Here is a 15,670-nt window from a genome sequence, read left to right as displayed (position 1 = left end):
TTTTGATCAATTTAATCTGCCTTGCTGAATACAAGTCTTAATTTCTTATATACCGGTATATAGATATATATACCGGTATATATATATATATATATATATATATACACTAACCCTAAACTTTCGAACCTAAATGTACGTTATAAAATAACAACACTGACCAGAAAATGAGGCTCATACTTGTTTTAATGTGGCACAGTAGAACGATAAGAGAGTCATGGTCTTCACAATAATAAACTGAGCAGGAAGAAGGAAAGAAAGAGAGATGAAGAACCCCTCAGGCTGTAAGATTAGGAAGAGAAATGTAGGACGCAGCAGTAGAAAGTCACTCGTTCTCCTCCACATTTAGAGAATCTTCCTCCTCATGTTCAGCAGGTTTCGTCTCTTCCTCCACCAACACCTCTTGATCTACTGACTCCTGCTGTTCTTCCTCCACTAACTCCTGTAGTTCTGCAAACTCCTCTTCCTCCCCAGAAACGTCCTGGCTGTTGTGGTTAGTATGATTTTGCTCAAGTTCTCTCTGAGAGACCACCTCTCCGTCCACTATTTCTTGGGTGATGATGATGGCTTTCTTAAGACCTACGGAAGACGGAGCCGGAGGAGCTGGAGACAGAACATAGGTTGGATGTTAGAGTCAGTCTTTAGTAATTCAATATGACATTTATGTTTTTTTCTCTCAAAAAAATTAAGAAGCAAACAAATCTGCACAGGGCTTGACATTAACACCCGCCAAATTGTAATCTTTTAAAAAGGCGTCTGAAAAAAGTGCAATGTAGTGATTTTTTTGACACACATCGATACTGAAATATATGAAACACTTCCAATACTCATTTTCTGCAGAACAGATACAGTATACCAGCTGCGTTTTCTCACTCTCTCATCTCTCCGAAAAACGAGTTACACACAAACCCGCCTCTCCATACTCACTTGTTTCATTTGCTCCGGATGATGAATATTGTTGATGTTACAGGGCTTGAATTTCAGCGCGAGATTGCACATAATTTTACTCATTCCTGCAGATGTTGTTCTCACATCCAAAGTGTGTGTACAATAAAGCCGCCTCTCAGCGCTAAATTTAGTTCTTTTTCACTGCTCATTGTTCTTAAACCGTCAAATACACACAAAATAATGTCAAAATGCCGGCCTTGGCGAGTATTCACTTAAAACAGTCAGTTATGTTTTACAGTTGAGAAAGAAAACGTGTGTGTAACAGTGTAATGGATCTGTGCGTCAGGTTTTAAAGTGACAGCAGCCTAATATACCTGCTAACATATTAGGAGATAATATTAAAAATATCTATATGGCAGTTTTTCCCAGTGGTATCAATGTGAAAATTGTGGCCAGTGAAAATGCTGAGTGGCTAGTAACTTTGGTTTACAGTGGCTGGTGAGCAAAAAAGTTAATGTCAAGCCCTGGTGCTGCATATATTAGTTGAGAAAGCAACTTTTGTAATTGGCTAGTCAATATTATTTGGGTCATTCTATGAATCACGTGCCTATTGCAGTTTGAAAAGGTAAATTTGCAAGTGAGTTTTTGTCAATTCTATCAGAAAAATTATGTTTAATACAAAAATTATCTACTTTTTCACAATTATATTACAAAAGTGACCTAAATGCTAATTTATTTATACATTTCTGTTCAAAAGTTTTTCGTCAGCAAGAAATGAATACAATTTCAAATAAATGCTGCTCTTTTGAACTATGTTTTTTTTAAGAATCCTGAGAAAAAAATGCATCACGAAAGTAAAATAACTTTTTAAAATAATTTATAGATTAATTTATATAATTTATAAATATATTCAGATAGACAAAAAACTGTTTTATAATTTTTTTAAATAATATTTCACAATATTACGTACTGTTTGTACTGTATTTTTGAGAAAATAAAAGCCTTGTGAGCATAAGAGACTTCTTTCAAAAACATCTACAGTATGTGATCAAACTTTTGAACAGTATATATATCGCGATTAATCGCATCTAACATAAAAGTGTTTATATATGTGTATGTATATATGTATGCACACACATATATTCTATAAACTATATAAACATTTTAACTTTTCACAACAACTTTGAACTTTTATGTAAGATGCGATTAATTGATTTGACAGCACTAGAGCTCAAAACAGAGGTTGCTAAAAAAGGCACATATTTGGATGGACACAAATGGCACTTGTTTTGTAGAATGACCCTTTTGATTCTTTAACCAATTCTAAAGATGATTATCTTCAAACATATTTGCATGAGGTTAGCAGTGAGAAACAAACAGTGTGACTGATGCATGTATATGTGGCCAGCGAGGGCTCAGCACTGTTTACTCGTCTGTGTTAGACCGTAGAGAAGTGAGTGATGATTAGTATGAAGACAAGCTTGATGTGGGTTAGGCAAGCGTTTGTTAACTCAAACTGAACGATGCCTAAAATCTACACGTCACGTACTCACCTGCATACAACGCCTGCTCTAAAGAAAATTCCTCTCTGTGGGAGGGAAGAGAAAACATGAGAGAGTGGCACAAATGTAGGAACTTGCTGGGAAAGGATGATAATTATTCAAGACTGGGGTGGATCGAAGTTAAGATCTTAAGGATCGTTCACTGAAAAACCCACAGTGAGCGACCACTTTTCTGCATACCAGGGGGAGGAGGGGAGGGGGGCAGTATGCAGGGTATGCGATGTGATGGGGGGGGGGGGGGTGTATGCTATGTGACCCCCTCATTGTCTATGGTGTTTAAGTGATGTCTGTTTGAAAAGACAAATGCTTGCTGGTACATGTTTCCCACAAGCCTGTAGGGAATGAGTTTGTGCCTTGTGTTGTTACTATAGTGTGACTCACCATGGAAGATATACTAGATTTGCATGGGCAGCTCACCAGGGAAAATGCTGTATGGAAACAGCATTATTGTGTGATGTGTGCACATTGCAATCTGTGACCAAATGCTTTTCATAATTAAACATGCTTTTGTATTTGTTCTGAACTCCACCAAAGCATTTGAACAAACACCAATATTTACCTATATATACCTTTTTATTTATTTAATTGTATTTATTTAGTTATTATATAGTTATTTCATATAACTCTGATTGTGTTTGGCTGAAAGAAGAAAGTCATATACATCTAGGATGGCTTGAGGGTGTGTAAATTATGGGACACTTTTCATTTTTGGGTGAACTATTCCTTTAATAAAACATTCTTAAAAGAAAGTTAGAAAGTTAAAACGGACTGATGCGAAAAAATAAATCGAACCAACCAACTCTAATGCCATTTTTGTTGCAATGTTTAAAGTCAACATGACCATGCACTAAATTTGTCTGCATAATCTTATCAAATTATAACAATACTTTTATATCGCTAGTAAAATCATCTTGAAAATATCCTGAATCTTTGATGTATTGCCCATGCTTACCTAACTGGTACATTCTTAAAAATAAAGGTTCCAAAAGGTTGTTTTTTTTCATTGAAAAATAATTTTGAGTTCCACAAAGAATGCTTTTTCTCACCTGTGTGGAGAACTTTTGAATTCCACTAAAGAACCTTTTGTGCAATGGAAAGATTCTATGAATGTTAAAGGTTCCACATGGAACCATAAATGCCAATAAAGAGCCTTTATTTTTAAGAGTGTTGCACTGATTCTCTATAAGGGCTTCTTTGGGATCAGGCTTCACACACACACACACACACACACACACACACACACAAAGGTACAAATTGGACAGTACCCTTTCAAAAGGTACTAATATGTACCATTTATGTGCAAAAATTTACACTTTAGGTACTAATATGCACCCTTTAGGGCTAAATAAGGTACAAAGGTGAACCGTTTGAAAGGGTATCAACCCAGTGACAGCTTTTGTAGTTTAAAAAAGAAAAGAAAAACAAATGATTCAGCTCATTAACGACTTGAGGCGATTAAGTGTAATGGATGATTCTATCATTGCGCTGGAATATTTTTTCGGCATCCATTTTTTTAACCACTGTTCACAAATTTTCCATCTTACCTGTTTTTGTCCCCCTGGTCGTCAACAACACCCTCCAAAAGACGATGATAGCTGGCGATCTCTGCCTCGAGTTTGGACTTAATGTTGAGCAGCGCCTCGTACTCGGCCGTGTGGCGCTCCACCTGGGCACGCACCTGTCCCAGCTCTCCCTCCAACTGCTGGATTTGAGAGTTGTGTCCATTGACCTCCTGACCGTAACGCGCTTCAGTTTCATGCAGCGAATCTTCGAGAGAACGAATCTGCAAGGCATGAAGCAGAATAAGAAAAGTTTGGACACACTTGACCGAATTTATGTGTCTCAAGATCTTAATAACCTTGTGAAATAAAGGCCTCTGCTTAAATGCTTGAAATTAGTTTTATGGACAAATATATATATTTTTTTAATAATAAATTCTATTTTATTAACTGTATTGTTTTTATTACAACTTTTTCATAGATTACTATTATTATAAAATGTGGAAAATTAAACAGTTTATTTATTTACATGATATGGAATATCGTATTTGCAGTGCATTGAGTTAAAACTGAATGTGAGAGAAGTAATAATAAAGTAATTATAAAGAATGAGTGTGTGCGAGTTTTTCACTAAGTTATGCAATCATTTTCGTGCAAGATTGTGCTTCAGCTAAGTTAAAAAAATGATCTTGACAAACCACTGTATAAAAACAGCTTCTGTTTTCCCATGGTTTAAAAACACTTGGGTGCACATGAATAATGTGTAAATTCAGATGACATGCATGCACAGAGACAGGCATCAGACATTTTTTTTGCAATCACATTTCAATCGATCGAATATGCAAGGCACCAAGCAGAAGAAGAAAGGTTTGGCCACACTTTATCGAAATTCCATTTGTGTCATTTATAGACATCTTTGCTATTATTCTAAAACCGTGGGAAATAATATGAATGGAAAAGTATGTTCATCAGAGCTCTGTGATTATTTTTGTGCATGACTGCTTTAGGTCCAAAAAATCTTGACAAACCACTTTGTTTTTCAGCTTCTATTTTCTCATGGTTCAAAAAAACACATGGGTGCACAATGATAATGTGTAAATTCAGATGACACGCATGCGTGAAGACAAGCATGGAACATTTCATAATCGTTTGAATGATGCACATGTCTGCCAGGTGAGAGCGCTGACTGTGTAGAATGCAGAATGATTTGTCAAGCAGATGATTAGTGTCATTTGTGTACCGTACCATGTTGTGCAGAGCCTGCAGGTCAATTTCTAGAGATTGTCTCTGCCTGCGCAGATCATTCAGCTCAGTCTTTGCTGTCTGCAGGGCTTCTGTGTTCTGAGTCACCTCAGCAGTGATGTTGTCAAACTGGATGGAGAGGAACAAAGAGGAACAAGATATTCAGGTCACATGATAATATAGGTCCGCCTTATAATTATGCACAAAGCTCTCCTAAATAATAGGCACTTTCCCATAGGGTGTAAAATAGGGTTACAACAAGGATGTGCTTTAAGCTTCATTTCTTTGGAAGTACAAATATTAGAAATTTTATTTTATATGAGATTTTCCATTTTTGCTGAATTTTTAAATATAAATTAGCACTCTTATTCATAGTATACTACCCTTAGTTTATTTTGCAGCATAAATAAATAATTAAAAATAATTAAATCATTAGATAATAAATAAATAATTGGATGGATTAAAACATTTAAAATATAACTACCGGTAGGTCACAAAGGGTAATATGATTCCAAGTGCTAGTTTGACTAAGAGCAGAAGTTTGTTTAGAGATGAATGAGATTGCAAACAGGCCAAAATCTTAATTAATGGGAGATACAGACATTTTATGAGTTGAAAATGATCTGATATTCATGTTAGGATCATTTTAATTTAAAAATAACAGTTTAGCTAATAGATCTAATAGTACCTACAAAAAAAAAAAAAAACATAAAAAATGCCTTGTAATGGGACACCAAAGCATAGTGTATACATAGAAAGTGCCAACAATTTGGAAAAACAGAGTGAAATAACAAAAGATTGCACAATACAACTGACTTTATTTTGATACCAGGCTTCAGTTTCCTCGCGGCTCTTCTGTACAGCTCGTTCGTACTGCTTGCGGATGTTACTAATGGTGTCATTGAGGTCTGGACTGTTTTTATTCTCCATTTGCACATTGACTTGACAGTCGCTGATCTGGTCCTTTATGTTGGCAACATCCTGTGAAATAAAATGATAAATGACTTTAGTCATACGGTTTATAATAACAGGATCTGGAAACAGTGTGGCTACTAGATAACTAAGTTTGTTTAACGCTTGCCCTAAAGCATTGAAAACCAGGTGGGAAGATCTGTTGACAGTAGGCTTAAATAATAGGCGTGTGTGTGACTTGAAACAGCGCTGTGCAGACCGACTGGTGTACGACATCAAAGTGGCGAGATCGATTAGAGAGCAGACGGCTCTGTATGCTTTCGCATCTCTCGTGGTACTTTAATGTCATACACCGATCGGTCTGCGCAGCACCGCTGTCAACTTTAGCACGTCTTAGTTTGGGAAGCATTTTGCCCATATATATAAATATATATATATATATATATATATATATATATATATATATATATACGTTTATGCTCGCTCTTTGACACATGAAAAAAAATATGTGTTCAGAAAAATGGCGAAAAAGCTATGTCAATGTTTCATCCAAAGAAAAGAGATTCATTCTAACTAATTCAAATAGTTTTTACATAGCCAGATCTAGTCTAAAGTCTAAAAAAATAGACTTCATAATCAAACTATCAGCAGTCTGTGTTGGCTAATTTGTATTACCTCATCTGTCAGCATGATCATGGTGGATTGCAGATTTTGTACAAAGTTAAAGATATCCACATCGCTATGATCAGATGCTTTTTTAACTGCTGCTTTCTCACCGCTGTCATTTTTGTTATGCGTTTATTTTGTTATTGAGAGGAAAGCGTGCAACACTACATTAACATATTCATCTAATCACCGCTCTCAGCAGCGTGGACGGCGTCGGGATGTTAGTGAACAGTATATATCGCTGCAAAGGTATTTCCAACTTCTTACTTCTAAGCAAAAAAATGAATACGAACTTCACAGCGAGTATATCAGTGCATTGAATCACGTTCGGTCTCTTGTGCGTTACATGTGCACGCACGAGCAATACATTCCTGGCTGCAGTTCACTTAATGGCCACCGGTTTCGCTAATAAACATGGTTTCTGAATTCTACATACAACCCCTTTAAATTAAATAAATAAATAAAAACTTAAAGAGTTCTTGAATCAAACCAGATGAATCAACTTTTGATTTTAAACATAAAAGTCAGAAATCAGACAAAAGTAGGCCTACAGGAACTCATCATATAGCCTAATAAATCATTGTGAATGGCACATCCTAAAAAATTATGATAGGTATGTAATTTGATTATAGTAATTGATTGTACATGTAAAATAATGTATTTTAAGTTTATTAAACATTAATGTTAAATATCTGTTAACTACTCGAAGACGGTTGGGAGTCTCATTAAACACAGATCAAACAAACCACCTACATGAGTAGTACATCTGCAGGTGTTTGATCAGTGTTGGACAGTGTGTTTAAGGCGTATACCTCCTCATGACTCTTCTTTAGGAACGCCAGCTCTTCTCTCATAGACTCGATCTGGCTCTCCAGCTGCATGCGGCCCATGTAAGTGTCGTCCAGCATCTTGCGGAGACGAGCAAGATCCTGCTCCACCCCCTGCCGCATGCCCTGCTCTGACTCAAACCTGCCCGGACGGCACAGCTCATTTACATGAGAGACTACAGGGCGTATGTCACACTTACAGGACATTGACAGCTTCTTGTTTTTAACATGATGTGGAATATCTATGTATTTGCATTGAGTAAAAACTTAATACATTTCTTAAATTGTTTTATTATAAGAGAATAAATAATTAATCTTACTTGACTTTGAAATCGTCAGCAGCCAGTCTCGCGTTGTCTATCTGTAGAAACAGTCTGGCATTGTCCAAATTCATTTCCTGGATCTACAAACACACTGATATCATTGTCTTGCATTGACTATCTCAATACAGCAAATAATCCCCTCCAAATATCTACAATTGTCATTAGACTTTACGCTGATAACCAACAGAGGAAAATAAACATTATTTATAAAAATAAATTAAACAAATTAAATATAAAACAAATACACTTTTGTATACCCAGTATTTTCTTCTTTTAAATCGTTACATCTCATAAAAAAATATAAAAAAGCTCCTGTGGTAATAAGTATATGCCTTTTATTTTTGTAACATTTTTATGTATCTCTTCTGTGAATGCAGTTCATGTAGTATTTGTTTTTGTGGCTCTTTTTAATGCATTCAGTTTTCTTTTGAAATTTTCTTATTAGGCTAATATTTCTTCCATTTGACAACAGTTATTTTTTGCTGCTTTTGGCGAGGTCACTAATAAAAAATGTGACTCTTTACTTGGTTAAATAAAGATTACTAACTAAAAATGCATTATATATTAACTAAAAATATTATATTTTATTAAACCAATTGAATATTCAATTAATTTAATACATTGTCATTACAAGTTTAAAGGTCGTTGCAGCATATAGTGTTAGCAAGTTGTTCTTACAAGCTTAAACCATCCAAATGTTTAGACACACTTATATGCTTGAAATGACACTTTAATTTCAAATGTGATTTTCAATGGATGAGTTGGAGCAGATAGTGAAAGAAAAGCATCAACAAGTGTCCAGCATTAACTTGCATCTCATAAAGTTGAGAAAGTGAGCAGAGCTGGAATCTAAAGGGTGGAGAGATTTTGCAGAAGCTCAAACATGAATCGTTTTTGGTCACATTTTGATGACTTTACTATCATTCTAAAATGAGGAAAATAGTCGGGTGTGTCCAAACATTGTCTGTGTGTACATAATGATAAAAAAGCGTGCATGGATACTTAACAAAACCTTTTATTTGCTCACCTGGTTCCTCAGATCAGCAATGATCCTCTCATAGGGGCTCCAGTCTCTGCCGCTCTCAGCTCCTTTTCTCATCAGAGCCTCTTTGATTTGCTCCTCCAGTTTACTGTTGGACTCCTCCAGCAGTCGCACTTTCGACAGGTAATCCCCCAGACGGTCATTCAGACCCTTCATGGTCTCTTTATCATCTGCCGGGGGAAAAGTGCTGCTGTTGATCTGCACATGCGGACGAAGAGTGTTTGCCAGATTCCCAATAGCGGATGGGGAAAAAGAACCAAACAAACTGCCTCTTGAGCCCATGCTGCCAGACAGGCTTGAGCTGGAGAAACTCCTGGAAGGGCCCTTGAAAGACATGGTGCGGATTAGAGGTGCCTTTGAATGTGTTTGCGAGACACGGTCCGTTGTTTTACCTGCAGCAGGTAGTAGTGTGAGGGGGGGTTTGGGAGCTGCTATATATAGACTCAGCTCTCTGCAGTGATTGGTCTGTCTACTGCTGCACCTCTCTCATTTGTTTGCAAAATCGTAAGACGATAAACAAACAAACTAGAGAATTTTTTGCACAGTGCTGGGTAGTAACTGATTATGTATTACATAAACAGATTCCAAAAATGTAGTACTTGTAATTATATTACATTTTATACTGCTCAGACTACATTTACTTAAAAAATTATAGTAATAATAGATATCGGTACATGATTAGATGTTATTAACACAATGGCAGTTAATTGTTCATATTGATTTTCTGTAATTTAGTTTTATTTAGAGTTTGACAAGGTAGGATATTGAGAAGATCTTTTCTATCTTCTAAAAAGCCTATTAACTTCATACATCATATACGCTAAAAAACTAATTTTGGAAGGTGAAATTGGTCACCTCTTTTTGTATTTTATTTGGATTTGTTTTTACTTTTAAATTATTTATTTCAAACTTTTTTATGATTACTTATTAGATTTATCAATTTATGAATCCCCTGCAGTTTCTTCACGAACCCAGTTTGACCCTAGTCTAAAAGTGATTTGTCAGATTATAAAATGTGTAATGTAATTGCAATTACAAATTCGTCATGTAATTTGAAATAAGTAACGGGCTACAATTTGTATCTAAGTAATCTCACAAATTCATGAGTAACCTGCAAGCAAGTTAATCTGCTATTCCATAGGCCTGGTAGGCTACAAGACATCAGAATAGATAGAAAAATACAGAGAAAGATGAATGTAGAAGATTAGGAGGAGGGATGTCTGCGCGAGTTTTTTTCTTTTTTTAAATAGGTTGTGGCATCCAGGAGTAAATTCATCCATTCATCCACATGCAAGTTCCACTTTTGATGAACAATACAAACATGTAAACAAACGTAACTGGGCACAGGAGTTTGCTCACGCGCATACTTCATAATGCCACAGGAAGCTCGCTCGCGCTCCAGTCCAGAGTGCTGTGAACGCGCGAATGACCGTTTGCCCTGTCTGTGGATTACAGGTAAGTTAATAATGTTGTAAATAGTGGTCAGTTTCTTGCACAGACAGGTCGTTTCGCTTAATTAGAAGTCAATGTTTCGTCAGGAGTCACGGGTATTCATTTTGTTTGGCCTGCTTAGCCTATGTTTTTTTACTAAAAAAACTTTGATAAAACAATAAGCCCCGCGAAGCCTTGTTTTAGAGTGGATTTAGAACAGCTAAGGGGCGTTGTTAGGCACGATGCGGAACGAAGTAAAACGGTTACTCCATAAAGAATTTCATTTAAATATTTATTTTATTCATAAAATAAACACCAGCAACAAAAATATAACGTTAATAACACATGTATTCCTCCGCCAAGCAATGTACGATGTAGTTCCAAAGAGGTTGCTAAGCAACACATGCAGCCACAAAGAATCACAAACGGCGGTTGCGCAGTAATACTAATGTAATGCGGTCACAGGTGTAACGTTATGTGTGTTGAGTAATTTTTACAACTGTTTCGAAGGACTGGAACTGACCGTTTTATTACATGCATTATAGATTATATGAATCAGCAAGAATCCTGGTTTCAGCTAAAAACGTCTTTACTGTTCTAGTAAAAAAAAAAAAGAGACACCTAACGTTAGGCTACATCTTGAATGGCCTGAGGGTGAGTACATTTTTGGGTGAACTATCACTTTGAGGTGGAAATTCAAAATCATAAAAGTAAACATGACATGCTAATTTTAAAAGTAGGCTAATTATAAAACGGTTAGTTCCAATGTTTGATTCTGATTGGTCAATAGCTGTGTTTTATTTACGATAAAACACGGCTATGACCGCTTCACCCAACTGTTATGTATCACTAACGTTAACTTACACAACATCCCTAGCAACCACCATTAGCAACAAAAAACACATGTTTGATCTCATTCTCATCCATATTGTTAATTGAAGCTATAGTTAGAGTATTGTGAGAGATCGAGTAGCGAGTGTACCTGCATTTACAGTAGATATAGCATTTTCCTTCAGGTCAGTCCTATATATTCATAATAAAAAAATCCGTTTGAATGTCCGCTGATATCTTGTCCTTTTAACAGAGGGGTTTTCCCGTGCCAGTCATCTGTCAGTTGCGTCTTCATTCTCTGTGATCACAAGTAGAGGTCGACCGATTCATCGGTTTTGCCGATGAATCGGCACCGATTGTTGACTGGTGGAACTATCGTTATCGGCAAAAATATATACCGATAGTTTTTCCTGGTTGCGTCCATTGCTGGAGCGGCTGAGAAGCGCGCGCTGTCATTCATTACACAGTGTAAGAGCTGAGAAGGCTCTGCTGGCATGATGCAGTACAAGAGCGGCCTCTAGAGGTGTAATAAAAACTCGTGCCTCGTGTTGTTTATTTCGACACGTGATTCTGCGTGCTGCACTGAGAGCACATGCTGCGCGGAGAGCGCTGACATCAGACGCGCGGTTAAAGCACCGACAGCTCAAATGTATGTAATACAGTACATTGTCATATCATTATAAAGTGATAAATTTGTTGACTAAATGCTGCATTAGTAGAGAAAGAACAGCACAACAGTATGTTTGTTTGCCTTCGAGGCTGAGAGGACGCTAACATTAGTAGTACCTCAAGCGGTTAAAACACTGACAAACATAAACGTAAGTCCGACCCGAATGTTTAATGTCACAATTGTTACCTCTATTTGCATTAGTTCATATCCAGCTGGTCACTTTTATGCATTAAATATGCAGAGAGGATTGCATATTTAAAGCTAGAGACGTAAGCAAACTGATATGTTCATACAGCCGACAGAAACATAAACGAATCAGAAAAGCATTCGATTTCGGTTCTTTTTTTTTTCTTCATCTTCACTTTAATACAAATTTTGTTACTTATTAATTAAGTTGGCTTGAAAAGAACCGTTAAATAGTTAAATTTTGAATGTAACTGGTTTTATTTGTTATTTAAAGTATTACTTTTTGTTTCAGTTTGAATGAATGTCTTTTATTGACTTAAATATTTATTCACATTTATATATTTATTTCATTTAGCATGTTTTCATGGTTCAATACAGTTTTTTTTATTTTTATAATAAAGTTCAGCACTGTTTTACTTGGAGTGTTATGTTTGTTTTTATCCAGTATCAATTTTAAAAACTATCGGTTCATTAATCGGTTATCGGCAAGTATGGCCCAACCTAGCTATCGTTATCGGTAAAATCCACTATCGGTCGACCTCTAATCACAAGTTTGAGTCCTTTCAATGTAAAAGTCTTCTCTACTGAGTAACGTTACTGACTGACTCACTCATAAAGACAACCTTTGCCGCCATCTATTGGCGAAATAATGTAACGTTATATAACCTCTGTTGCTGTTTACGGTCAGGGACTATTTTTTCAAGCGGAAGGTAGGCTTTTAGTGATTTTATTCACGATACAGCACAGCCTCTCGTACCTTATTGCTTACATATAAGCATGATGGTTGTCTCAGAACATATGTCAAGAAAACGCCAAGGTAATATTTCATTCTAAGATTTAAAGAAAGAACAATTAGATTTAGCTTTACCTTTTGTGACAACATGCCCCATTAGCAATAGTCACACCAAACAGCCTAAAGTCTTTTAATCAAAATTAAATAAAAATAAAATAAAAAATGTAACCATAAGCACAATTTTTTTTTGTATATGACAATTTTTTTGTATATATCATGATTGTCTACAAAAACCTGAAATATTTATACAATTTATAAAATTGTATTAAATACCACTGTTATAGCCCATGCAGGAAAAAAGAAAGAGTTAATTGAACACACACTGACCTTTTGTGAAAACAAGTCCTAATAGCTTATGGGGTAAGTTGTCACATTAGGAACTTACCATTAAACAGCTTAATGCAAATATACTCTGTACATTATTGCTGGCTAACTTAAAAAAAGTAACCTGGTTGCCTTAAAATTCAGTTAATTGAAACCTAAAAATTTAATTAAGTTAATACAAAGAATGAGATTGGTTTAATCAACAGAAGCTCAAAATATTGTAATCTGAACCACATTAATTATCTAAGTTGATTTGACAAAAGAAAAAAAGTTGTGATAAATTATGAAAATATTGTTTGTAGAAAAAATTATGAAACACAAAATAATAATAATAATAATAATAACTATTGTTCCGGCCAGCTAATAGCCTATTTTTAATACATTTTATAATTTTTTTTTTACATTTAAAATGCGTGACAACTTGCCCCAATTTGCCATTTATGAAAAATCCTCTCGTCCTTCAACCATTCAGTTCAAATATACCTTATTATTATATGGCTGACTCGTGTTTGAATGTAAATTCATGTAGCCCACATTCTTTTGTGCTTTTAAATAATTAAAGTGCATTATATATTTATAATAATCTTTAGAATTATGTGATCATTCTAAGAACTTCCCAATTCTTTATTTCATCACTTGAAGTGTGACGTTTGCCCATATGGCCACATGAGGGCAGCAGAGAACGCTTGATTTCTGTAACACACAAGAAACGTTCTGCAGGAAGCATGAAGGATTGTAGTTCTCTGGTCAGGGTTCATACAGGAATAGGGTACATTCCTACAATACATTGTTTGAACTGGTTCTCAAAAGCGGTCTGAACGTGAATCGTAGCTTAAGCTGAATCGGTAAAAGCGGTTCTCGAGTCAAAAAGTCTACTAGTACTCATTGAACACAGAACAGGTGAAAAGTAAGTTTTGATAGTACTTTTTAATAGTTGAATAACAAAATGTTTCAAATAAAATATCAACACGCATACGGATAGCTTTTATTAAAATATGCTGAACTCAGCCTTTTCAGCCGAGTTATGTAAATTAATTTTAGTAGGCTACTGTTTATTTTAAATAAAAATTAAAATAAATTACTTTGTTGTACGAGTGAAATCATGGCTGCAACAGTTTTGATTTCTTAGTTACGACGTGACATACAAGAATCACTGAATCGTTTTTTGAACTGGTTCACTGAAAACGAACCGATTCTCTGAAATGAATCAGACACCTTTTTTTATCTTTTTTTTTGTAGGCCTACTTATTTTTAAATGGCTTATTGATAATGTAAGACCTGGCAATTTTTCATTTATTAAAAGTCTGGAATATTGCTAGAAGTTTTCTCTCAAAATCATATATTTGCCTAAAAACCATTATCCTTTTTTTATTTCCAGTAACTTTTTGTTTTTGTTTTTGTGTTGTTCAAATTTATGTCAGAAAAACATATTTCGTGCAAGGGCTTTGTGTTATTTGACCTCAGAGATCCCTATCAGATGCAATCTCACTCAGTTTCACAGTTCTTTACAGCTTTCTGACACAGTTCTGTAGCTTCCCATGATTATAATGTAATTTGTAAGTATAACTAAATTTATTTTATGGAAAGAAGTATTTCATGGTATGTAATATGACTGCATGCCATAGGTTACAAATCGTTTGTCACAGGTGCGGAAAAATCAGGAGTAAACTAAGCACCAGAGACTAAACATTGTAGAGCTTTAGTCTCACATAGAGTTACAAAGATTAGTCTGTTATGAACTGACAAACAACATGGAGCGGCCCATGAACTTCAGAATCCACTGCTGAACTGAAAATTATGACAAGATTATGGACTTCTGATAAAAACATAGAAATTTCTTAAACAGGACATTCAGGAATGGATCAAACTTCTAAACTCCCTTAAGCTACTGTTTGAATCAAACAGCAAAACACAGAAATTCATCTATCATGTCTGTGTACACAGAGAGATACTAATGCATGCTCTCCTCAAAATACAGGCTCCATTTCTAGGAAAATGCATGATTATCATTTAGGAAAGAGTCTGTTTTTTAATACAGATCACTGCACGGCTTTGTCTGGTTGTGCTCAGCTTATCTGAGAGGTGTAGATCTAACAGCTGTAGGCATTTGGTTGTATAAATCTGTATTAGTCTAGCGTAAATCATTCTGACTCAAAGGATCCCAGATGCACAGGCCAGTCGAGATATGCTGTTCTCTCTACACTGTCTATCATGACAGGCTGAGCAAAAAATCACCATGCACTTTTAATGTATGCAAAACAGCGGCTTGAATGTTCTTTAAAAGATCTGACATATGTGTGAACTAGGCCTATTTCTTTCTTTAAGCATGGAGACCCAGAGAAGCACAGAGACGGATGACATCCTGAACCTGACGGCCCAGTTGCCGCTTGCAATAAAGATGATGGAGAGCAGAACAAACAGGAATAAAAAAAGATGAGTATTGCTTTTGGTTAAGTGCATCTGATTTTGATCTAGTT

General features: G+C 35.6%; 1 protein-coding gene across 4 annotated transcripts; it reads right to left on the bottom strand.

The window, feature by feature from the left end:
- Nucleotides 1-165: 165 nt before the first annotated feature.
- On the bottom strand, nucleotides 166-11,518 carry LOC307001821 (keratin, type I cytoskeletal 18). Of its 4 annotated transcripts, XM_079618803.1 has the most exons (9): nucleotides 11,372-11,517; nucleotides 8,944-9,282; nucleotides 7,914-7,996; nucleotides 7,579-7,735; nucleotides 6,005-6,169; nucleotides 5,192-5,317; nucleotides 3,992-4,230; nucleotides 2,439-2,473; nucleotides 166-600 (listed from the first exon to the last, which is right to left on the bottom strand). In XM_079618803.1, exons 1-9 carry the CDS (start codon nucleotides 11,375-11,377, stop codon nucleotides 323-325), a joined length of 1,428 nt encoding a protein of 475 aa, XP_079474929.1. In that variant the 5' UTR covers nucleotides 11,378-11,517; the 3' UTR covers nucleotides 166-322. The 4 variants fall into 4 exon arrangements, with proteins under 4 accessions (XP_079474929.1, XP_079474931.1, XP_079474928.1 ...); XM_079618805.1 differs by lacking the exon at nucleotides 2,439-2,473 and having other exon boundaries at nucleotides 11,372-11,518; XM_079618802.1 differs by lacking the exon at nucleotides 11,372-11,517 and having other exon boundaries at nucleotides 8,944-9,379.
- Between the last annotated feature and the right edge of the window lie 4,152 nt (nucleotides 11,519-15,670).

The sequence above is a fragment of the Phoxinus phoxinus genome (genome assembly GCF_949152265.1).
Source record: "Phoxinus phoxinus genome assembly, chromosome: 7".
In the NCBI taxonomy this organism is placed as follows: Eukaryota; Metazoa; Chordata; class Actinopteri; order Cypriniformes; family Leuciscidae; genus Phoxinus; species Phoxinus phoxinus.
The sequence above is the reverse complement of the archived record's forward strand: the minus strand, read 5'-3'. Positions and strand labels throughout refer to the sequence as shown.